The following is a 27,235-nucleotide window of genomic DNA, read 5'->3' as shown; positions in this document are numbered from 1 at the left end:
GTTTTTGTTAATTAGTGTTAAATAAATTGTGTTTAAATAAATTGTGACTTTCTATCCACACGGAACCGACGAAAAACGTAACAATAGTTTTGATTTCAGGACCGGTTCTTGTATTTTTAATAATATTTTAGGAACGGTTGAAAAATATATTTTTTATTTATTTTTTAATATCTCTGAAACTATCGAAATATATTTACAGATATCTTAGGATTATGTAAAGTGTAAAAAAAATCGTCCCGATCCACTCACACTTTTTTGAGCCACCCTATAGAAATTAAATTATTTTTCCTGAAATACATCCCAGTACATACTTTAGGTTTACACTTAAACAAAATTTCCAAGTTTTTTATTCTAGGAGCTACAGATGTCCGACGAACTATTGCCGGACACTGTATTTTAATTTTAATTTTTGCGAAAAAATACCTTGTGCATTCATCTCCCCTGGTAAAATTGAAACAAGTAAGTAAAGGATAATTTTTCAAATTTGGACAGTCTATTTATTTTATTATTGAAAACAAACAACTGATTTATGATAGTTTTGCCCCAATTTGTTTTATACTTTTGTTCTTCGTTCTCACTTCGCTACGTTTTCTGTTCTTTGAATTGTATGTTCTTTATTTATTGTATGTTTGGTTATACTTCACGTACAAATCGTTTTGAATTATCAAACTATAAAATTATTATTGGTTATTAAACCTTAATCTATCAAAAATAGTAGATAATTAGTAGATAAAATAGTACTTTAACCGCAAGAGTAATTAAATGATACTTTAACATCGAGGATAGGTTAAAAACTTTATTTCTCCTCGCACGTTTTTAATTGCTTCCATTTTTGAAAATTTTTGTATTCCTTTTCATAAGTTATTCGGGATTTCAATGGAAGTAGTTTGGATATGGCGTTTGTCGCCTCACTCTGAATATCTGTTGGTAATTTACTTATCTCGATCCATTATTAATATAGGAACGCACTTAATTCTCTAAACAATATGTCAGACATACCCTAAAACTCATATTTGACAAATAATGATGACGTAACGGTGTACGATGGCTGAACAGTCTTTAGGTGTATTTTTTACCGTGGTAAATTGAAACAAACTAACTGAACAAGTTTATATCAAACTCCTTTTTTTATCTAATTAAAATAAGTATGATTTCAACTCACCTGTCTATAAATGGCACCATTCAGTATCGCCAAAGACAGAAACGGCACCAAATACATGCAGATCAAGTACAACCAGTGAATATACACCGTCTGGTAGTACTTGTTATCTCTAAAATTCGACTGCATGGGACAGTAAACCGTGGTATTGTACTCCTCCGACCATTCCGCCTTAATTTTGCCCTCCCACAGTCTGGGGATGTTGTATATGGTGGAGAAGACAACAATCCCGATGACGTAGATGCGGGCTCTGCCGTAAGTGCAGAGGGATCTGGCCCTTAAGGGATGACATACTGCCACGTAGCGTTCTAGGGATACTGTCATGGTTAAGTATACTGATGCAGTTTGCATTACTGTGGCTAAGGGGTAGACTACTGGAGCTATGTGCGGATACACTCTGGAAAAGACAGAAAAATATACTTAGTTTTGAAGCGATAAAAGATAAGATATACTGACTAATAAAAAGTGATCAGCTAATACAGATACGTAATCGATCTTGTTACCAATCGTGGATATATTCGGAGCCGTGCTGACTAACTGGAATTTAAATTTCGCGCTAGGGATTCAGGTGGTAGCTCTGCTGTAAAATATGTCAAGTTGTCGCATTTATTTGTTTATTTATTTCCTGACATTGTCATTCATTTTGACACTTTAGTTTTGTATTACGAGTTTTTGATTTTAATAAATAGTGTTGTGATACTTTAAGCTGATTTTTTTTTATTAGCAGACCTTGCAGTCGAACATTGTTCTTTTTAGAACCTCTTTTGAACCACGCTGCACTGTGTCGGTCAATATTAATCACGTGACTAAAAGTTTATTTGGTATGAACTGTAGTTCCACTTTATTTATTTATACAGGGTGTTTCAAAAGCATGTGAGGAGATTCCTCGCATAAAAATAATTAATTAATATTTATTTTTCATATCAATCTAGGTCCGATTCTCTTTTGTTTCTTAATAGATGGTATTAAAGTCTATTAATTAACTAACTTTTAATTCTATTATTAACTAATTTTTTTCCATTTATTATAATTTTCTTCCAAGTGCTAATAGCGATTCAAATAAAATTTTGAGGGTAAAAGTTATTTGTGCGTCTCAAAAGTGGCTCACCCCTATAACATTTTCATTTTTTCAGATAAAAAGAGACGAGATTTGGTATGTTAGAATATGACATAAATTAGGATTGATTGACGTATTCAATTGCTTTTGATCATTTCCTGTTTCACCGGAAATAACTACAACTTTTGATTTTTAAATGGCATACTCGGTATATCTCTAATTTATTCGATAGAAAATGACACTCTCAGTAGAATGACATGTCATATGATAAATTTTGACATTTATGTTAAAAAAAATATTTTAAATTTCAATCTAGAGTGCCATTTTGTGCCGTTTGTGTTAAAAACACTAATTTTTAATCAAGGAGCTTTGGAAAAATAGATTTGATGGTTGAATGTTTTTCGTGTCTTGTCCTAGCCGGTTAAAAGATGTCCAAATCGTATTTCTAATCGTACCTATCTACATTTTTTCAAATGTAACAAGGGTGGCCCATTAGCATATTTGAAAAAAGCATTTTTTACGAATAATTTGGTACCACACACTTGATATTTCGAGTCAATTTCTCGTTGTGAATCGCATGTTACAATTTCAAATAAACCATATGCGAATATGTCAAAAGTTGACATATTATATGGCATTCTATTCGAAGTGCCATTTTCTATCAAATAAAGTAAAAAAAAAATACCGAGGGTGTCATTTAAAAATCAAAAGTTGTAGTTATTTCCGGTGAAACAGGAAGTGACCGAAAACAATTGAATAAACAAATCTAACAATAACAAATCTCGTTTTTTTTATCTGAAAGAATATTAGGAATTATAGGGGTGAGCCACTTTTTAGACGCACCCGGTACAGCCATTTGTGAAAAAGACCCGGTATATTTAACCATCAAATAAAAGAAAGTTCAATGTATTAAGGCACGAAATGATGCTAAAATTTCTAAACTATGCAAATACAAATAAGGGTTAATATTTCCATACTAACTAGAGATAAACCACATGGAATTTCAGAACTACGTAACTTCTTGATGGTAAAGCCCTAAAATATCCAACTTATTTTACGAAATCGATATAAGATAGTATTAGTGATGGGCAAAACTGTTATTTTTAGATAACAGTTGAAACTGTTATAGTTATTTATAAAAAACAGCTTAAAATAACAGCTTAAAAATAACAGGTTTCTTTATTTTATTGCTAAATATCTGAAAGAGTATGAGGCGGTCACCGCCAGGCGTATTAACGCAGTTGCAACAATGACGTGCTCGGTGGTAGTATTTCCAGGGTGTCATAACATTTCTAAATATCGATTGTTATCTAAAATACCTCTCTAAAAACGGGGGTTGTTTACAAATAAGCGCTGTTTACAAATTGCGATATAAAAAAGCCAAAATGCCGCCACTCGTCTATATCTATAAATTCCGATCTACCTACGCCCTACCCCTCGATCCGCGTAGATTCTGAATTGCGTAGCAGTGTACAGGGTGCATCTCACTCGACGGGCGAGAAGCTCTTCGTTATGATTTTACCATTTGCGGTCAAAAAATAGCAATATAAGAAAATGTGTAGTATATTCTTCATAAGTAAACCAACTACACACTAGAGTTCGAATTAATTTTACACTTAAACTAGCATGTACAGTTTGACAAATATAGGAAGAGACTTGGGGATAGCACCGGTCGCGCACACGATAGAGAGAGAACGCATTCGGCGGAAGAGAGATGCAGTTACGCTACGAAAAATCTGATTGAAGCAAATTTGTGGGATGTCCACTGCGCATCGGGGGGCGTCTCTTATTTTATATTTCTCACGTCTCTAGCTATACTTGTTAAGTTGTACCCGCGACTTCGTTCGCATCGAATTATTAATTTGTAATGGTGATGATAAAGCAAAGCAAGAATTTCCATTAACATACAAACTGGATAAAATTTTCTCACATTTGCCAAAAATATGCTTTAAACGTCGAGCAGTTTAAGCAGAATCGTGGTTAATCAATTACTCAACTTTTTGGAACACCCTGTATTATTTTTTAAAAAATTTCAAAATATGTAAAAAAACAAAATAAATTATGCGTGTCCAATCGTTTTCCCGAAAGACTAACCGTTTTTTAAATAATAAATATTGTAATATTTGAGGGGCGTTTTCACCCTCTTGGAATTTGAGATTCGAGAAACCCCTCCTTATCGCACCTCTACACCCCACAGTCAATCCGTTTACCAAAAATCAGCTTTAAACGTCAAGCAGTTTAAGCAGAATAGTGATTACTCAGTGGTCATATTTTATGAAACACCCTGTATATATTTTGTAAAAATCTCAAAATATGTAAAACAACAAAATAAAATATACGTGTTTAAGAGTTTTTTCGAAAAACTCACCAGTTTTTAAATAAAAAATATTCTAATATTTGAGGGTGGTTTCACCCCCTTAGAATTTGAGTTTCGAAAAATCCCTTCTTATCGCACCTCTACACCCTAAAGTCAATCCGTTTTCCAAAAATCAGCTTTTTACGTCAAGGGCTTTAAGCAGGATCGTGATTAATCAATGACCAGATTTTTCAAAACACCCTGTATACATTTTTAAAAAATCTTAAAATATTATTCTGAAAATTTTTCAGAATAAATAAATACTTAAATATTGAAACTTAATAACAAAGTATTGAAACATACAGCGCCATAATATCTCGACCTCCGCCCGTTATGCTCGTAACAGGTTGAAAAACAATATGTATCTAAAACAACTGATGCGTTATTCTCCAACCTGTTTCAAACCTCCGATTATCTCGAACGCCGTTCTGTTATGCTCGTAACAGGTAAAAAAACAACATAGCTAAAACAACTGATGCGTTATTCTCCAACCCGTTGCGAGCCTCCATCGACAATCGACCGATGCAGCAGCGCTCCTTTCCCACTCCTGTTATCTCGACAGCCAGGCGTTATGCCCGCAACTGTTTCAAAAAAGCTGCTTCTTTTATATCCTATTATTTTTAAGCTGTTGTCAGCCCAACACGACGCGCCGCGCCGTAGCGCATACCCCACTCCGTTGTCCGTTGTATCTCGCCGCCTGTATCGATGGTTGTCGAAATAATAGGTTTTCCATCCTACTAGTTGTTTTTTGAATTGCTTCGAGCAGCATCGAATTTCGTGGCGGTGCAGAGCGCCGACTTCGTTTCACGAACACTCGATCTCTGCGTGTCGTTATTTTATATCTGTTATTTTTTAAAAGCAGTAACGGTTGCGTTATGTTATTTCTAAATAATTGTTATAAAATAACAGATAGTTAAATAACAACCCATCACTAGATAGTATACTTGAAAACTGTATGAAGCGTAAGTTTCTCAAGTAAACGGTTTAGATCTTTAGAAGATCCCATTAGATGATTTTACTGCAAACAAGACTGTGCTTTAGAAGTGTTGAAAACTTCTCGCTTTTTCAAAAAACCTCTTAAAAAAACATTAATATTAGCTATTATCGGACACTGCAATAGGGTAATATTAAGTGACATTTTAAACAACTTAGTCTTTATTTTATCCGTGCTGGAAGTAAAAATTCAAGGCGGTGACACACGAGTTAGCGAGACAACACGCCAAACCGACGTGATTTATTTTATGCGTATAACACTATTTGTTACACGTAAAAAACTATTTGATGCACATGCACAAAAGACTATTTTTTACGAGTAAAAAACAATTTGCTACACGTACAAAACCACTTGTTACACGTAAAAAACTATTAATTACACGTAAAAACTGTTTGATACACGCAAAAAAACTTTTTTTTACCTAAAAACCCTATTTGTGAGACGTAAAAAACTATTGTAATTGTTCTATTACTTTGTTTACGTTTCATTCTCAATGCTACTTTTTGCCATTCATATAAAATCCATTCCAATAACTATAAATAAATGATCGTAAATTCAAATCAAGCTCTAATAAAGTGATTGATATCACACCCACATATCCATAATGAATGGGATGTTTTCAAAACCTTTCAGAGCATACTTCTAGTAAACATCTATAAAATATAATTACAAAGAATCTATTTATTCATTAATAATTGACTGATAACTGCTTTTTTAAATATTTAGCATATGCCAAAAACTATACCGGGTGCGTCTCAAAAGTGGCTCACCCCTATAACTTTTATTTTTTCAGATAAAAAAAACAAGAGTTCGTCTAGAAAGTATCCGGAATTTTATATTTTTCCTAATTTTAATGTAGTTTTTCTCTGTAACACTCTAAGACAACAGTAGTCCATCACGTAGGTTGTGCCGATAGTAGGCTATGACCCAAAATCGCATGGCAACACTATCTGTCAAATATTGTTGATTGTAAACTGGCTTTGAGAAATAAAAAAGTCGGAAGTAAAAAAAAAGAGAAATGGTGGAATATTTGTATAGAAAAGGTGTTCGAAACGTTAAAAAATTAGTGCAATTGACTGGACTCGGAAAAAGTGCAGTGTATGAGACAATAAAGAGGATAAAAAATGGCACCGATATGAAGCATGGACCAGTTTCAGGAAGACCGCGTAAGATTCGCGAAAACAATTTAAACGCTTTAGTGGCATTAGGACGACAGAATCCGCGCCTAGGGTTTCGCAAATTGGCTAACAGATTGACTGACAGAGCGAAAATTAAAAGTGTGTCCAGAAACCGTTCGCATGTCACTGAAAAGACAAGGATACATATCAAGGAAGCCAAAAAAAAATCCCTGCAATAACACCTCTACAAAGGCAGCGAAGAATGGATTTTTGTCAACGTTTTCAAGAAGATAATTTTAATAACGTTTTTATTTCTGACGAAAGTTGTTTCCAGCTTGGTGGAAACCACCTAAAAGTCCGATCAAAAGAAAATGTTACCATTCAAGTTTCAAAATCTCCCACTAACTAATAATGGTTTGGGGAGGCTAACTTAACCTCTGTGTATAGTTGATGGAACTGTTAATAGTGCAAAATATTGTGATATTTTAAATGGTTTTCTTCTTGAAACGGTTCATGTTTTATATCCAGAGGGGTGGCGTTTTCAGCAGGATAATGCAAGATGCCATACGTCTGCCTATACTCAAGCTTCGATGTAAGAAAACCATTTGGCAACAATTTCATAGCCAGCAGCTTCACCAGACCTTAATCCCATTGAAAACATATGCGGACTAATGGAGATTGAAGTGGAACGAGCAGCTCCACAAAATAAACAAGATTTGATTCGCTCAGTTTTACAGGCCTGGACTATCGCCACTGAACATTATGGTGTGGTCCTAGTTTCGGGTGTACCTGGACGTTTAATTAAGTGCTTTGGAATTAAATGGAGGTTGTATAAGTAAATAAAATTAATAATTTGTTATAATTTTTTTAACTGAAGTCCAAACCAAACCAAACCACCTAAAAATCCGATCAAAAGAAAATGTTACCTTCAAGTTTCAAAATCTCCCACTAACTAATAATGGTTTGGGGAGGCTAACTTAACCTCTGTATATAGTTGATGGAACTGTTAATAGTGCAAAATATTGTGATATTTTAAATGGTTTTCTTCTTGAAACGGTTCATGTTTTATATCCAGAGGGGTGGCGTTTTCAGCAGGATAATGTAAGATGCCATACGTCTGCCTATACTCAAGCTTCGATGTAAGAAAACCATTTGGCAACAATTTCATAGCCAGCAGCTTCACCAGACCTTAATCCCATTGAAAACATATGTGGACTAATGAAGATTGAAGTGGAACGAGTAGCTCCACAAAATAAACAAGATTTGATTCGCTCAGTTTTACAGGCCTGGACTATCGCCACTGAACATTATGGTGTGGTCCTAGTTTCGGGTGTACCTGGACGTTTAATTAAGTGTTTTGGAATTAAATGGAGGTTGTATAAGTAAATAAAATTAATAATTTGTTATAATTTTTTTAACTGAAGTCCAAACCAAACCAAACCACCTAAAAATCCGATCAAAAGAAAATGTTACCTTCAAGTTTCAAAATCTCCCACTAACTAATAATGGTTTGGGGAGGCTAACTTAACCTCTGTGTATAGTTGATGGAACTGTTAATAGTGCAAAATATTGTGATATTTTAAATGGTTTTCTTCTTGAAACGGTTCATGTTTTATATCCAGAGGGGTGGCGTTTTCAGCAGGATAATGCAAGATGCCATACGTCTGCCTATACTCAAGCTTCGATGTAAGAAAACCATTTGGCAACAATTTCATAGCCAGCAGCTTCACCAGACCTTAATACCATTGAAAACATATGCGGACTAATGAAGACTGAAGTGGAACGAGCAGCTCCACAAAATAAACAAGATTTGATTCGCTCAGTTTTACAGGCCTGGACTATCGCCACTGAACATTATGGTGTGGTGTACCTGGACGTTTAATTAAATGTTTTGGAATTAAATGGAGGTTGTATAAGTAAATAAAATTAATAATTTATTATAATTTTTTTAACTGAAGTCCTAAAAATATAATAATATATCGATAATTGTAATTTTGCTTTCTTTTTTCCGGATACTTTCTAGACGGACTATATATTATAATAATTTTTAATATTAATTATGATAAAACAGTTTCTGTGGAACTTTTGGCACAAAAACATTTCAAATTTATGATTTCATTCTAATCACTATTAAGTCAACATGTTTAATTTATATCATTGATGACAGGAATTGATAATTTCGATTCCAAATATCTCGAGAACCATTAGTCTTTTTACCAAAAGACCTTTTTTACGTAAAAAACGTCGTACATGTATATTTTTTTACTCGATAGTTTTATACAGGTACGGACAAAAAGTTATTACCCTTAAAACCAGTTAAAAATATGTAGGTGGCGCCCTCTACAAGTAGGAGTCATATTGACATCAAAATCAAATTTCTCACGTCAAAAAAAACTCCCAGACACCAATTTTCATCCAAATGTTGACGTTACTTCAGAAATTATTTGGAAAAAATCGAAATAAAAATGAAACTTCTACACCCTGTATCTCCGAAACTAAGCATTTTAGGACATACATTTTACTTATTTTTATCTGCAGAATATTCTGCCAAAGTTTCCGTAATACAGTTCAGACCATCCTGTATATCTTTTTTTGTCTCTCAGTGTAATAAAAAATTTTGCACATTAATACCAAAGATACTTACTTAAAGTAGTAATTAAACAGCGATCCGCTATATGGATAAATCCCAGGCAGACCAAACAGCAACACGCTCGTTATAATCAGCACCGTGTCAATTCTGGCAAGACCGATCAGCAGATAGTTGATGCTGCACCTCATCTGCGGCCTGGATAGAATGATCATCGATATCAGGTTGCCCAAAATTCCAAAACATCCGATAAAGTTCAGGAAGATTCCGTTGGTAACGAATCGGAAGAAATTGATCTGTTCAGTTTGCGTTGCCAGGCAAGAGTAATCGTATGACTCGTTTGAGTAGTTAAACACTTCTAGTAAGTCTGTGTCGTCACTCATGTTCAAGTTTGTTCTTTGTTGATATGTGATTTTTTTTAATTACTCTGAGTCATTTCTTTCTTATATTCTCTAATAATCTAAGTCTTCCTTTAATACCTTTTGTGGATGACAGTTAAATTTCTTATTGTATCGTGAATATATATTTTTATTTTCGTGAATTTTAGTTTCAGTACTTTGTTTTTGTTGGTTGTGCTTGTGATGACTGTTTGATGGTAACGATACATTTTTCTGAAACAAAAGAAAATAAGGTTAATAATAGTTCAATAACACAAATAATCATAGAGTAACAAGTTTTATAAATAATTCAACTTGTGTTAATTTTTTGTAATTTGAATATACACTCAGATAGAAAAAAAAATGTAACGAAAAATTTTTTGGTCAAGTTTAAAATGTTATAGGTTTGTTCCAACCCGCCGCAGAACCGTCACCGAACGATCACGCCCGTGCGCAGTAATTCAAATGTGTTCCAACCGAGATTTGACGGTTATCGGACGATCCTATTTGCGTACCAACCTACCTTGGGATCGTTTAGTTACGATTGCAGAACGGTAATTTCGGTACATGGTCCAAGTTGAGAACTGTTTGGGTTGACTTGCGCATTAAAGCATATTGGCAGGGATTATCGATTTTTAACAGCTGATTCTGGTCCAGCGTCCAACTGATGCTTGTGTCTTGGTTATTTTTTACGAATTCGAATACGTGTGCGTTACACCTTTGCTTGTGAGTTTGTGTGGAGTAAATCGTTCGGAAATTTTAAATAATTTTTTATTTACAAAATAATGTTCAAAGATTCTACCACTGCAATAAAATAACAGGAAGGTACGCATAACAGGATCATAAAAGAGAGGATAAGTAAGTGAGTCAGTGAGTATACAGTTGAAACAACACTTATCAGCAATTACTGGATTCTGATTCTCCATTTCAAGAATAATAATTATGATTATTGCAAATTGCAAACAAAAATAAAAGGGTTATATTATGAAATTCTAAACAAAAACAAAAAACCGATCGACACACGCACGCTTGACACTTTTGACAGTCCCAAAAACAATCCACAAAGCTTCCAACGTTGATACTTTTTGCACCGTCACGAAACTATTCGAAGTCCGCGCATGCTAACAAAGTGCAAGAAAACCGATTCGAGTACGATTTCGAAACGATCCCGAAATGCTAGTTGGAACAAACCTTATATATTTTTTATTTTTAGCCCTATTTTATTGGTTTTTTTAAACTATATATAAATATATTAACTTTAATTTTTAAACTCAGTTTATTATAAACTTCAGTATTTGACTTATTATACAGGGTTAAACGAAGAGTTGTTTTTTACCCTGTCTTTAAAACACCCTGTGCAATAATTTCGTGAGGAAATTTTCCTAAAACATTATTTTTCGGCCTGTGTCCTGAATATTTTGTTTTATGACTCATGTCAACACATCCCTTGGTTAATTTTTAAGAGCAAAATGAACTCTTTGAACATTTTGCAATTTTGTCAATTATCGTTACTTTTGATGTTATTCTTCATAATGACAAGGTGGCTTTGGTGATGATTGTGGTATATGATTGAATATGGTTCTTAGTGTCGAAGATTGTGCAAAAATCATTGATCTCGTTGAGAATGGCCGAATTATGAATATTCGCTTGGTCCTTGAAGGAGTATGGGAAAACATAACACAATATATTTGCAGCCTCATTAAAATTATGAACCGACGTCTACAGACAGTTATAGCAGTCTGGGGAGGCAATACAACGTATTAGAATATTTGTTTTTTGTTTGTTTGTTCACTTAAGCCCCATACTCACACTTCGCTCCTTCCTCGCCTTACTTCCTCGCGTTACTTCCTAGCGTTCCTTCGTCCCTTCGCTTCCTTCCTTCGTCCATTCGATGCTTGAAAATTAGTCAGTTATGCAACAACGCACCACAAAATATTTTTAATATAGCAGCTACATGTTTACTACGAAATATCTAGTAACCAATAAAATTTTAAAAAATCCGAAAGGCGCATAATTTTTATTTTATAAAACTGCAATTCTTTGTCATGTCAAAAATAAAAATTGAATTTTAATAATATATTTTTTTTAATAAATCCGAATATTTCAGTATCATGTACAAGGTATATCAGTATGAATGTACAAGGCGAGTCAACAATAGAGTAAAGTTTATTATGTAATTTATATCGAAACCATGAAATATGACATACTAATTAAACGTTAATGATGTCAATCCCCATTTCTTCAGATATTTTTGTAAAGGCATCATGCACATTATTTCTATTTTTTTATTTTTGTCGCTACGATTACATAAATATAGACATACATTTTTTCACAAATATGAAGACAATATTCTTTTTTTCTTCCATTTTTTAGACTATTGTGTGTGAATTATTTTTATATCGACTGGCGATTGCTAGATGTACAGGATGTCCCATTTTTGTGTGTTTTATGGGGTTTCTGGTTTATGAGTAGAGATATAAAGATGCTGTTTTCACATCATTGTTCTACTTATTATGCTACATGTTCTACTAAATATGCTACATAAGAAATAACTTTGAACTAAAAAGAACTAGTTCAAAGTTATTTCTTATTTCTTTCTTTTACTTTTTATTTTTTAATTAGTAGAAATTTTTGCATTTTTCGATAACCTTTGTATTTCGATTATTTTATAACTTATCGAAAAGGTGAAAAGGGTCAGTGATGGGCGGTGGGTAAGTACCTAATTTGTAGGTAAATAAAATCTGGGTATATATGTATATACCTGTATATTTAGATGAACATCCTAATATTAATAAAATGAGTTTCCGACGACCGCATAGTAAATACCCGGTATAATACCGGGAATAGAAATATACCAATATATAATATCTACAATATATATAAGAAATATTGTAGATATACTCGTATTCCTGATATTATTGGTATTATATCGGGTATTTACTATGCGGTCGTTGGAAATACCTTTTATAAAATTAGACTGTTCATCTAAATGTACAGGTATATACCGGATACCCTGATTTTTTGTTTTGTTCTACCTATTGAGTACTTACCCACCGCCTGTGTCTCGTTTTTCAGGTAGAATGGCAGTGACGAAAGTGGTTCTCCGTTGGGAGCTGTCTATTTCGAAAAATGACTCAAACTTATGTTCTTTTTTTTAAACAGGTCACTCTATATATTATTTTTTATTTTATTTGCCTTGTTATGAGCTTTCGAAAATTATAATATACTCTATATTTATTTATTTAGGTACTGCTAAACTGCTAAACGGCTCTTATTTTATTTAACTTAATTTTACCAGATAATTTTGCTTTGCATCGTGATATTTTGATAAACTACACGGAAACTGAACTTGTGCTGCTTTTAAATAACATACCAATAACCAACATTTTACGTCGAATAAATTAGTTGATTGTTTTGATTACCTAATTTAAACCGGCCGACTATGTAATAAAGTTAAATAATGCATTTTTACCCCGTTTATGAAAATAAGTATTTTAGAACGCTCGTAACAAGGAAAATAAAATAATATACAAAATATCGTATTTAAAAAAACATATAAGTTTTAGTCAATTTAAAAAAAGACAGATTCCAACGAAGAAATAGTTACGTCATTGCATTCTACGTGAAAAACTGTACGGGAGACCGTTTTCACCTTTTCGATAAGTTATGATACAAAGGGGATCGAAAAATGCAATAATTTCAGATTCCCCTGTATTTTAGGAAGTAAGAGAGCTAGGACATATCTGTATGTAGCATCTTTAGTTTCATAAAAAAGTAACAGCGTAATGTGAAAACCGCATCTTTGTATTTCGACTCATAAACGAGAAACCCTGCAAAACACACGAAAATGGGACACCCTGTACAGACGTACTGCCAAATCAAGAAATCAACTACGAATGAAATCCAAGATTGATTTATATATTTTAATATTTTTTTGTGTTCGTGATAATTCCTTTGCTACTTCCTCCAAAAACCGACAGTACGTGGAAGGAGCGTTTCGAGGAAGTAAACGGACGAAGTAGCGTTTTGACGAAGGAGGAAGGAACACACAGTCGCATAAAATCGACATTTTCCCATAGTAAATATATGATTTTTGGACGAAGGGACGCGAGGAAGGAACGAAGTGAAGTAGCGAAGTGTGCGTATGGGGCTTTAGTTATTACAGTTATTTATTTTTTAATATCCTTTGTTCTTTTAGTGTTACAAATATTTATTAAAACCAAGCCTATATCGTTACATTTTAACGTTTTTTTAAATTTTAATATAGACTTCTAATCAGTGTCGATATGACATTATGGACAATAGCCATCGAAACCCACCTCGTTATATTAAAAAATAACATCATAAAATAATGATAGTTTCATTTCGCTCTTAAAAATTAACCAAGGCATGTGTTGACAAGAGTCAAAAAACAACTTATCTTGGGCTAACGAAATTCCGATTGATTTTAACAATTCTTCTAAATAAGAAAAAAAACTCAAAACCCGAAGTTATTAATACGCAACAGAGTTGAAATTTTATAAATATCCTAATATCTCAAGCGCGTGACAAAAATATTTACTCAAAACCCTCCGAGAATTTTTAGCAATGAAATTATAAAAGATATTTGTATTTAATGGATTCAAAATAAACAAGTGATATTATCGAGACTGACGTATTTTGGTGGGTGTATATTAATTTCCTTGTAATCGATTTCCTCCTAGATATGTCTGTTTGATGATGCTTGTTTTTATATCTATTATTATTTTGTTTACAAACTGTCCACGTGCAATATACATAGAGATTTAAGCTACTGGCTAAAAATTCTACTTGAGAAGGCCTGCTCAGTGGAGTAGAATTTAAATAATACTGTAAAGTGGGTGTTATTCAATTATAGTATTGCATTTTTTAATCATAACTCAATTTTTTGAAATGGAACGGAAGTGGCAAGGTCTAATATTAAAATAGATCAATAATAAATAAACAAATCTAGTCAATATTTATATTTTTATAGCTTACACGATCTTATTCACGATTACTTGTCTTGTTTCTCATGTTTTCTTAAATGTTCCTGACTTTAAGAAACAATGACTGCATGATAAGTTTAACTGGTCCTAAAAAGTAATTCTATTTAGTTAATGAAATTTATTTACCTTTACTACCTACCTCCATTGCTTTTGGATATAGATAAATACAAAATATTATTACAAATTTTAGAAATGAAATAAGAATTTCACTCAAACTTCCCAATATTTGCTTGATTTCTGTCACATAAATGACATTGATTGACAAACAAAACCAGAAAAACTAGCCTTCTCGCGCTGATTAGTTTGGTGACAATTATGATAGATATTTTACAGAAACCGTGTTGTGTAATAAGAAAACTTTCAGGAAACCGATAGAAACGGAACATAAAACCATAACCAAGGTAAGCAACAGAATACACTCTAAGGCTGTATTCCGTTGCAAAACCAGGCGAACCAGACCGGTAAACTACGGTAAAGAGCGGTTTCCTTCAAAATATCGGTTTGATACGGAACGGTTTGGTAAAATACTGGAAATGTCAAATGTTGACGTTTACTGAATTTCAATACCTTTATTATAAAATTTATCTTTTATGCATTTTTAATGTACCTTTTCTCCGCTTTTACGTTTGCTTGTTGCTTTTCAATGGAGTTTAATATTGAAAAGTATTTTCTTAATAAACTGTTAAACTCGTTAGACAGCTTAAGTGAAGATTTGCATGTGAAATATTAAAACAGATCAATAAAAAATAAACAAATCTAATCAATATTTATATTTTTATAGCTTACAAAACATTCACGATTACTCTTGTTTCTCATGTTTTTTTAAATGTTCCTGACTTTAAGAAACAATGGCTGCATGATAAGTTTAAATGGCCCTAAAAAGTCATTCTATTTAGTTAATGAAATTTATTTACCTTTACTGCCTACCTCCATTACTTTTGGATATACATACAAAATATTATTACAAATTTTAGAAATTAAATGGAAATTTCACTCGAACTTCCTCACCCAAACCAATATTTGCTTCATTTCTGTCATATAAATGGCATTGATTGACAAACAAAACCAGAAAAACCAGCCTTCTCGCGCTGGATAGTTTGGTGACAGTTATAACCGAATTTTTCAGGAACCTTGTTCCGTAATAAGGAAACTTTCAGGAAACCGATAGAAACGGAACATAAAACCATAACCAAGGTAAGCAACGGAATACACCCTAATTGCTATTTTTTTAACTGAAAATGTCGTCAAAACTTGACGTATGCTATTCAGAATGTCATTTTCTATCAAATAAAGTAAAAATATACTGAGGGTACCATTTAAAAATTGAAAGTTGTAGTTATTTCCGGTGAAACAGGAAGTGACTGAAAATAACTGAATACGTATACTAAAATACTAAATTTCGTTTTTTATCTGAAAAAATAAAAAAATTATGCAGTTGAGCCTTCGGGTGCCACTATTGAAAAATACTCGGTATATATTTTAAATTGGACATCTGAAGTATTTTTTCTAATCTTCTGAACAAAAATGCTTTGCGCTTTTCAAAAAAGTTTCTTATTTTACTAAAAAATATACTTACTTCCATTCTGGAAGTAATGGTGAATAAATTAAAGTTCTTGTTATGTCATGCAGTATTTCTCGTTGTAGTTAGCTTCCACGACTAGTTAAGTGATGTTTTGTTTCAATTAAGCTCTATATTCTGAGTGTAAATGTAGGTACATCAAAGAGTAATAACTACCAAAGTAGCTTTGAATAATCTAGAACTTTTCAACTTCATACAAATTTATGCGTTTCCAAGGTAATGTATTCGACCACATGGTTAGGTTCAATATCAATTATTATCCAAATTTATGAACTCTTCTTAAATTACAAAAATGAAAAGATAAAGGTTCTTATGGGATATATACAAGGGTCTTAAATAAGTACAAATAGATTCAGAGCTGGTAGATCTCGATAAAAGAACCACATTTTCTCTTTACCGTTTTTCAAATAAGTCCAAAATAACCGAATAATTTTACCTCCAAATAAATTTGAAAAAAAAATATTTGCTTAAATTTTGAGAACAACTGGGTCTTTTCTGGGTCTTCTTTCTTGTAAATTTAATCTACTACCTATGTTGCCAATTACCGAGAAATTATGTTTTTTAATTAAAACTTTAAAAAAATTCAAAAAGAAAACAAAAAAGATGTCGCGAAAAAAACGTCAAAACCGTCTTTCTGGAGTCGAAATATATTACTCTTAAAAATATTTGCACTTATTTAAGACTCACCCTGTGTAATGATGGGATATAGGCCCCGAAACCGGTAACGAGAAGGTAGTTGGTAGAGACGAGCAAAAATCGCAAACAGACTGGTTAGCGATTTTGCTGCGATTGTGATTTTGTAAACTGGAACTGTGATTTCTATCTGCGAGTTTGAATTTTTAGGAGTTGCGATTTGCGACATTGTTGCGAATGTAATTTTCGGGTATATTGAAGTATTTTATAGAAAACTGCGATTTATAGGGAAGGTATTATTTTCTAGAGCCAAGAAACGGGGGGAGGGGGGAAGAAGATCATAATATACCGGGTGTTTTTCAAGAGTGGTTTGCCCCTATAACTATTTTTATTTTTTCTGATAAAAAAACGGGATTTGGTATGTTAGTATGTAACATAAATTAGGATTGATTGACGTATTCAATAATTGAGCGTCCGGAGTGTTGCAGATGTTATAAAAACTTAAAAACTAAACAGCTGATTATTATTAACTTGAACTGTTAAGCTATAAATAAGACAATTATACACAGACAATTATATACCTAGTACAATATTTAAAAACTAAAATTGCAATCGCATGTTACAGTCGCTGCGATTTAAAAATCGCAATCGCAGTTTCAATTTCGATTGAAGAATCGCAGTTTTGCTCATCTCTAGTGGTTGGTTTCCTCCTAACGGCAAAGAAACATAACTTTTTGTTATTTTCAGTTTTTCATTATTTTTGAAAGCTGAAAATTTTACAAATTATTATTGGATAATAAAAATTCTCAAGCTTATTTCAAATTGCTAACATCTGTAATGTTATAGTACTGAGTTATTTAATTTTTATTGCTTCTTCTTCTTATCACGCCTTCTCCTGCCGAAGCTTGGCGATCCAAATGGAAATTGTGGCTCTGGAAACTGCAGCCCGGAAGATTTCCGCAGACGAGCGTTCAAACCATCTCCTTAAATCTTTTAGCCATGAGTTCTGGCGTCTTCCTACTGATCTTTTCCCTTGCACTTTGCCCTCTATTATGAGGCGCAGTATTTCGTATCTACCACCTCTCATCACATGACCCAGGTATTGCATTTTTCTTTCCTTGATGGTGTTCAGTATCTCTTTTTGTTTCTGCATGCGCTGGAGTACTTCATTGTTGGTGATCCTTTGTACCCATGAGATTCGCAGCATCCGTCTGTATATATACATTTCGAAGGCTTCTATTCTCTTCTCGGTCTGTGAATCCAGTGTCCAGCTCTCACATCCATAGAGTACCACAGAGAAGACGTAGCATCTGGCCATTCGAGTTCTGAGATCCGCACTGAGGTCTCTTCTTGTAAAAAATGATTTCATTCTCACGAAGATTTTTCTCGCTTGCTCAATTCTTGAAAATATTTCTCTTTTCGGGTCGCACTGACTATTCATGTTAGCTCCTAAATACTTTATTGAGGTCACTTGTTCGATTGTTTGTCCCTTGACACGCAGGTGTGCATTTATTGGAGTCTTAGAAAAGACCAATAGTTTGGTCTTGGAGACATTGAGATGGAGTCCAAACATCTCACTATAGTGGAATACGGAATCTATAATGATTTGCAGTTCTTGTATATCATTGGCTATTATAACCGTATCATCGGCATATCTGATATTGTTTATTGGGATTCCATTGAACTTGATTCCGCCCTGGATTCGATCCAGTGCTTCTCTAAATATAGTCTCCGAGTACAGGTTAAACAGGAGCGAAGACAAGACACAACTCTGCCGAACACCCCGTCTGATTTGTATATCTTCCGATGTTGACTGTTGCATCTCAACTACCGCCGTTTGATGCCAATAAAGTTCTGATATGAAACGTAGATCTTGTTCGTCAACTCCGGTTGTTCTTAGAATTTTGATCATCTTCGGATGATTAACACAGTCGAACGCCTTGCGATAGTCTATGAAGCATGCAAATACATTCACATTCATGTCTCTACACCTCTGTGTCATTACATTTAGGGAGAAGAGTGCTTCACGCGTTCCGAGTCCGTTTCTGAAGCCAAACTGGGTGTTGTCCATCTGATTTTCGCACTTCTTGTAGATTCGAGTGTGGATGATTCTAAGAAAGGTTTTGAGGACATGAGACATAAGACTTATCATCCGATAGTCATCACATTGTGAGGCGTTGGGTTTTCTTTGGCAGGGTTACCAATGTTGATTTAAGCCAATCTGACGGTATTTTGCTTGAGCTATATAATTTGTTAAATAATGCTGTTACCAAATCTAGACTTCTGCTTTCGTTATCTGCAATGAGTTTAAGTATTTCAACGTTTATTTTATCGGGACCGGTAGCTTTTCCGCTTTTCTGCGCTTCTATTGCATGAACAACTTCGTCTTTGGTTATTGCTGGAGCCTTTTCATTCAGTATGTGATCTATCGGTGGTGGGGAACAGGGTCGGTCATCATTAAAAGTGTTTCGATATATTCTTTCCATCTCACAAGCTTAGCCTTTACTCCTAGAATTATCTCGTTGTTATCGTTTCTTAGGATTGTTTCTTGGTGTTTTCTGTGTCTGTTTGTAAATTCTTTCACTTTTTTATAAACATTGAAGGTGTCATACTTTGCTTGTAGGTGCTCTATTTCTTGACATTTTGTTGACATCCAGATCTCTTTCTCTTACCGGCACTTTTTCCTAATGATCCCATTTAAACGTTTATATTCTATCGGGTTTGCCTTCTGCTTCCGTCTGTCATCCATGAGGTTAGTATTTCCTGTGTCATCCATTCCTGCTTTTTGTTGGTTGCCGTGAATCCAATATCTTTTTCCTGGATATTTGTTATTCTAGTTCTTAAATCATTCCATGTCTTTTCGACATCCTCTTCCCGTACAGGTACCTCTACCATTTCTAGTTCTTTTTCGGTCTTAGAACTGATCTCTTTCTTTTTCTCATGGTTGTTCAATAGTGCGATGTCTATTTTCTTTGCCGTTTTTCTCTTTTTAACTCTCAAGAATCTCTTGAGCCTAAAGTCCAGCACGACAGGGTTGTGGTCACTGCCGATGTCTGCTCCAGGGTAGGTTCTTGTTGACTTCATATACCTTTTGAAACTTAGGCCGAGCAAAATGAAATCAATCTGACTCCTGACAATTTTTTTCTCCCCATCTGCAGGTGACCTCCAGGTGTACAGTCTTCTGGGGTGCTGTTTAAGAGGTTATTCTCTACACAGAATTGCACAAGTCTATCTCCCCTACCGTTCCTTTCGCCCAGACCGTATGCCCCTATGCTATCCCCCTCAACACCACGGCCAATTTTGGCATTGAAGTCTCCAATTATCATCGTTATCTCTCCCTTCTTTGTGAGCCGCATTACTTCATCTATTTTGTTATAGAATTTTTCGATTTCTTGATCTGGTTTGTCATTTGTTGGGGCATAAACTTGAATTATATTTAAATCTATATGAGTTGTTTGCAGTTTTAATAGAGCCACTCTATCGCCCAAAGGGACGAAGTCTATGACTGACTGTGCCACTCTATCCGAAACTAGTATGGCTGTTCCGTATCGATTCTCTGGGTCAGTGCCGCCTGAATGATAAATATATCCATTACTTGTTCTTTGCCTGCCAGACCCAGGCCATCTAACCTCACTCAGTCTCTTCAATATTCATCCTGTTCATTTCAGCCTCAGTGTTTGTCAATTTTCCAGGCATAAACAAGCTACGTACGTTCCAGGTGGCAATGCGTACTATATTGTCATATATCTTGATTTTCTCTGTGTTTCCCTGATTCTTAATAGTAAGCAACGGGGGGATTCTTCGCACCCTCTCCCCACTTAAGGGGTGCCCCGGATTGAGGGCCATTCTATCGTTTTTGTCTGCCATTAAGATTTTTGGATTTTTTTTATTGCTCGTAATTGTATAATCAAACATATCCTACTACTAACATTCATTTATAAATTAATCAGCTTTGTGTTTAAATACTTGTACTTAACGCTACGTCTTAAGTTTCGTTCGATATGTAACAAACACGATGCACCTAAAAGTTCAAAGTTCGTACTTGATCTAGGATGTTTCTCAAGTTTTAAGCCATCGACGTTTCAGCGTTTCTCAAAGAAAACGTATTCAAATACGATGTACGAAGTTTCTTAATTTAAAGTGGATCTCGTATCGCCCAAAGCGTAGTAGTTTCTTTGTATCTTTTTTTTTAAATCAATGCCAGGTTTAGCCTAGAAATACCCTATTGAAACTTTATTTTTGAAGTGAAACTTCTTTACGTGCACTGGGAGTAAAAATTCAAGGCCGCGACACGACACACGAGAGGAAAAGTGGTAACGGGTTAGAAACAATCGTCCGATTTAAATGAAATTTGGTATGTCGATAGATTGGACCAAGACCAACTTGACCGTGTATGACACGTGTCACTGTGACAGTTAGTTTTGACGTAAGAAACGTCAAAAATTGATGTCGTCCGATTGCGACCAAATTTGGTGGGTTAGGGCTATGTGAGCGACGGTGCACACGGTCCCACCATGCAAAGTTGGATACGATGTTTCGTTTACATCTTCATCAGGGTGGGACTAAGGATTTGATATTGAAGCAAAATGTGGGGTTGATTTCGTCATAATTGGGGACGGGCTACAGGATGAGGCCCTTGAAGTTTTGAACCGATGCGATGCCTCTAAATAGACGAAATCATCAGGATTTTTCTTAGTTATGGGTCGACTGGAACCAAACTCGGCACATTGATAGAGGTACCCAAATGGACAGACGAACAGACGGTTATTTTAATACAAATTTTGTGTAAGTGAAAAAAAGTATTTATTAATTTTTAATTTATTACTTTTTCAACATTTCAAACTAAACTTTTTCATATATCACATAGAGCACACACCATTTTTTTATTTTTGGGGTGAAATAAATTTTAGTTTTGAAAAGCAACATAAAGTAAGTAGGTACTATAGAATCGAAAAAAAAAACGGCCTCAGCGATGGCTATGAAATGAAGATCGCTGTCATATTATACCCTGCTGGCAAGCGAAACCTTGCGTCGGCGTTTACATGTATAGGAGTGAGTCGTTATGGCAATCTAGTAAGTCGGAGAGAGCAAAAATACGAACTATTTATTACATAACCACTTAATCTGACGCTAAATTCCATGCGCTTGGGAAAATACTTGCCTTCTGTCTTTATTCAGTACATTTTATTTTGCTAGGCGTGTTGACCGTGCTCTTCGTACACACGAAAATCGGCACCCCAGACCAGAAATGTATGTAAGACCCTAGTATGTAAAATTATATAGGGAATGCCATCGATGTTCATTTCTAAGCTAACTCAACGCCGTTTTCTATAATTACTGTTAATTTTTGATATGTTTTTGTCAATTGATAAAATGACATCATCGATTGTCATTCCCCAGCCGTCTTTGACGCCGTTTTTTATCCCTCTCATCCTAAATAACTATGCATTAAAATATTTTACGATTATCTTAACATAATTTATTAATTTATTATTAAACTTCGACCATAAATCCCTAGTTTAGAGATTATTATTTATCAACTATCTTGTATTGATTTCAAGCTAGAAATTAGAAACCAACATCTAGGAAAATGACGTAAACGGCTGTTACTTATGGAATAATTAGAATCCCTCAGTAAATACCACATACGTCATAAGCGGCTTAGTTACAATTAGTTGGTTCGGTGTAGGAACTAAGAAGTCCCTGTAATAAAGGTCTTTATATAACCCAGTATGTAATTCACTCCGTAGTTTTATGTTAAAAAGAATTGACTAAAAAGACGTCTAATGCCGTATGATCGAAAAAAGTTCAGTTGGCTCAGAAATGACGATCGCTTTAGTTGTCAGTTTTGAGTCAATATTTTTTAATTTTCTTTCGTGTCGATTGCTGATTGAATGTGAGCCAGAAATGGCTCAAAACGAAATAAGTATATTACCAACGGATATTCAGGCTGAGGCGACAAACGCCATATCCAAGCTACTTCCACTTAAATCCCGAAAAACTTATGAAAAGGATACAAAAATTTTCAAAAATGGAAGCAATTAAAAACGTGCGAGAAGAAATAAAGTTTATAACCTATCCTCGCTGTTAAAGTATCATTTAATCTACCCTTGCGGTTAAAGTACTATTTTATCTACTATTTTTGATAGATATAAGGCAATTTTAACAGTTGCTATGGAAAAAACATATAAAATAAACTTCATTTATACATCGTTTTTTTATCATATTGTAGGTCAAGGATACTATAGAGATAAGGATAGTTCGATGGTTCGATTCCTATCTTCCTGCACTGTCAGTTTTTTTACGTTTTCTAGGGACCGAGTTGAAGTTCGCGCTGGTTCGTGCTAAAAATTTTAGACAGTGACAGTTATTTTTGACGAGCGCACAGTGCGGCGGAAGATAAATCTAGAGGGACAAAACCGTTTGGTTAGAAATAAGCCAAAAATGTGTATTGATAAGAATATATAGTAGACATTCCAATTGATATAAAAATGCATGAATTATTTTTTGGTCGTATATATTCTTTGTATTTCGATACATTTTTATCAACTTGTTATCAACCAACCATATAATATCGCTCCTGAGATTTTGTCCCACTAGAATAACCATCCGCTGCACTGTGGAGCGCTGGTCCCTGCGTGACGTAGCGGTCCACGTTGACTACGATAGCGGCGATTTGACGCGATCTAACAGTCCTTTAGAATATAGGTATACAGTCCTTGATTGTATAGTCTGTCCAACGAGAGGATCCTTGACAGTGACAGATGTCTCTCTCATTTTAATTTCAAAGTAGTTTATTTTATTTTACAAAGAAATAAGTTGGTACAACTGGAACGCATAGCAGGAAATTGATATATGTATTTAAAATTTGACTGACAAGTAACTTCAAAATATTGTGAAAAAAACTGTATAAAACTGAAAAAATGTAATCGAGTTATTTTATTTAATAAAAAACGGTATGTGTTAATACAAAACAAACAAAAACAAGACACCACATACCAAAAAATATAAAAAAGAACTATTTCTTACTTTCAAGCTTTATGAAACTTCCCGCATTTATGATTATATTTATCAATATAACTTATGTACAAATACAAATTTGTAATATTCCCCAGGAATAGATAAAACAACATAAATAAAACAAACTATTTTATTAATAATAACACTTACCAAATTTTAGACCTCACAGGTTGATTAATTGACTTTAATCTTAATTTTTTTAAACCAGTACCTTTTGACATTATTTTTCTGCAGTACTAAAATCCATTATTTACCTATCGTGTGATGTCGATATTTTACAGCTACTCCAGTTTTTAGTATGTGTTTAGTATGGTTCTTCTACCATATTCGAGATGCACTTATCTACGACGAGATGGTATACGAACTTTATTGATAGTAACTTTAGTGGTGTATCTGTATAAGACTTTCTGCCTGGGCAGCGAGTATTAACCATAAACTGTGCTCTGGGTTCTACAGTTAATTTTCACTCGATTTTTCCTCCACTTGACTTCAAAAGACACAAAACACACGTAATAACACGAATTAAAATGCATCATCTTCCAAAACGCAGAGTATTTGACAAAAGTTGTCACAAAATAATAACCTATAATTTGGCAAAACTTTGACAAACGTCAAAAATCTAAAGGCGAGTTCATACGCATCGGCGTCCGTTTGTCGTTCAGAGTTCCGTCAAACCAATAAAATTGAAATACGATCTGTCATTTTTGAAATAAACCAATAAAACTGGTTAAAACAACAAGACGATGCATGACGAATTTATATTTAAACCCATCCATAGTTAACTTAAAAATTATTAGAAACTTTTTTTAGTAAAATAAATAGATTGGTATGGAACGTCATCTGCTTTTCTTCTGTCATCGTCTGTCGAAATCTTACCTGAGAAAAAAAACAGAGTATAGTAATATTTTTATAGTCATGTATTAGAGACAAAATTGACATCACGATTTTTGACAGTTTCGTTTGACGTTTCATTTGACACACTCGAGTTTGATTTTGATTTTTACCGATTTGCTTCGCTTTTTTTATGTTATTTTTTTTGTTTTTAATTTGTTTGATACAAAGTATACAATTTTAGACAGAGTTCTATTCTTTTCAGACAAAAAAAACATGAAAAAAAATAAAAAAATTCCTTACCAGTAAAAAAATTATACCTGTATCTAGATATCATAGATTGTGCATCCCAAAACTCGGCGGATTGGTTGGTGGAAACGGCACCTAAACTCAAGAATTGGCAGAGGTCTGGACTGGTTGCAGTGAAGGGAAAAACATCCATAAAGAGAAGAAGGATTTTTTTTATGAATATATTGATACTTGGTATTTCGAGTCAAATTGTCGTTATGAACCGCGTGTTACAATTTCAACTAAACCATATGCGAAAATGTCAAAAGTTGACATATGATATGTCATTCTATTCAGAGTGTCATTTTCTATCGAATAAAGTAGAGATATACCTAGGGTGCCATTTAAAAATCAGAAGTTATAGTCATTTCCGGTGAGACAGGAAGTGACCAAAAACTATTGAATGCGTCAATCAATCCTAATTTATGTCATATACTAACATACCAAATCTTGTTTTTTTATTAGAAAAAATAAAAAAATTATGGGGGTGAGCCACTTTTGGGACGCAGCCGGTATAATAAAGACAGTACCGGGTTAAATAAAAGTAGTTTTCATTTTATCCACTTCCTAAAAGCTTGCTTTAATGAAACAGATTAGTTTGAATGAAGTTTTTTCTCTTTCCATGTCGCCGATTCCATTATATCTATAGAATAGTTCCTGTTTTGAGTAATATTAGATTTGTAAATATTTGACTAAAATTAATAATTAATTTATTAATTTCAAAAATTAAATAGGTAATTTCGATTATTAAAATTTTTTCTATAACATGTATTTTATTATTTTTATCGTTTTTGGACATTTTTTTTCTAAACTTTTATTTAAAAAAACTCTTCTAAATCTTAATAAAATATAAAAAAGTTAAATACGATATATTTTTAATTGAATTATAGCTTCATTAAAATAAAAAAATTACCCGGCTATGGTACGGAGAGTTCAGGTGTACTGAGGAACGAAAGACAGTGTTGCATTCTTCGTCAGAGTCGTCAGGGAACGACCGTTACGACGGAGACAACCTATCTATCGGTCGTGTCGCACTCGTTAGAGTCTAAAACAATAACACAACAATAACAAGACATTGTCTGACCGCATCTTCCAGCTATTTATGAATGAGATGCTCAGTCTATATTTTATTTTAAGTCTATGGTGTACACCCTCAGAGAAAGAACATCTGTTGTCACAGGAGGATGGAAAATACCCTGTACCCTCTACAACAGAAAAATCCCCATCTATGATGAGATATAGACTCTATGATGAGTTATAACTCAAGACACTTTATCACTGCTGAGTAAAAGCAGTTCCTTTGTGGTTTTAGAATTTTTAGACTTCCTGGGCTAAAGCATAACTCATCCTTATATGCGAAAATATTTACGTAATACATAATAATCTTCTACTTTAAGTACAAATTCCAGTTTTTTTTTATTTTAAATCGGATATCTAATTTTTTTTCGAAATGCTTTTTTTCTTTATTTTATGGAAAGAGTAGTAGATAATAAAAGGAAACGTATGCAAGAAATTTAAAATGAATTCGTTCAAAAATTTAATAAGTTTAAAACTTCATTTTCATAAATACAAAACTTTATATTCCCTTGCTCTTTATATGTTAATTTAGTAGATTTCGTACCAAAATCCGTTTTAAATTAAAGAATACCACAATAACAATATTTTTAAGGAAATATAAATATAATTTTGTATGTGTTCCTGGAAGTTGGAATTAACTAATTTTTATTTTAGATGTATTAAATTTGGAATCATATTCATAACCAATTAATCATAAGAAAAACACTGAATAACAAATGAAATAATCAAATATTATGTTCATCTAAATAAATAAGAAAAGTCGGATTGTAGAATGTATGGGAAAGGCATTCTGTCATCAACTGCTAGTCGATGATTACTGAGTTGATCGAAGGCACCCTGTGTGATATTATCCAAAGAGGACTCCGCATCACTGAGAGATGGTGCAGGACTGTCAGGCTGAGTATTAACTCAGATAAAACCGCGTTAGTGCCATTCACCAGCAAGCAAAGTTTGAAAAACTTGAATAAATCCATCTAGATGGAAAGAAAATACTGCCATTACAGGAAGTGAAATATCTGGAAATAACCCTGGATAGTAAACTTCTCTGGAACAGGCATATTATGAACATTACCAACAAAGCCACAAAGGTTCTCATGATATGCAGAAGACTGGCGGGGAATAAGTGGCGCAGCGCCCCTAATATTTTGCGCTG

General features: G+C 33.7%; 1 protein-coding gene across 1 annotated transcript in view; it reads right to left on the bottom strand.

Annotated features, from left to right (window-relative positions):
* Positions 1–27,235, bottom strand: part of LOC115888229 (FMRFamide receptor) — a 336,884-nt gene that overhangs the window by 64,189 nt on the left and 245,460 nt on the right. Inside the window, exons 3-4 of the mRNA XM_030907887.1 lie at positions 9,329–9,882; positions 1,163–1,556 (exon numbers count right to left, since the gene is read on the bottom strand). Coding sequence (XP_030763747.1) covers positions 1,163–1,556; positions 9,329–9,654 — 720 coding nt within the window. The 5' untranslated portion in view covers positions 9,655–9,882. The remainder of the gene's footprint in view (positions 1–1,162; positions 1,557–9,328; positions 9,883–27,235) is intronic.

This window comes from Sitophilus oryzae, unplaced genomic scaffold, assembly GCF_002938485.1.
Source record: "Sitophilus oryzae breed Bouriz unplaced genomic scaffold, Soryzae_2.0 scaffold_690_pilon_pilon, whole genome shotgun sequence".
Taxonomy (NCBI): domain Eukaryota; kingdom Metazoa; phylum Arthropoda; class Insecta; order Coleoptera; family Curculionidae; genus Sitophilus; species Sitophilus oryzae.
This window is presented reverse-complemented; position numbering and strand designations above follow the sequence as displayed.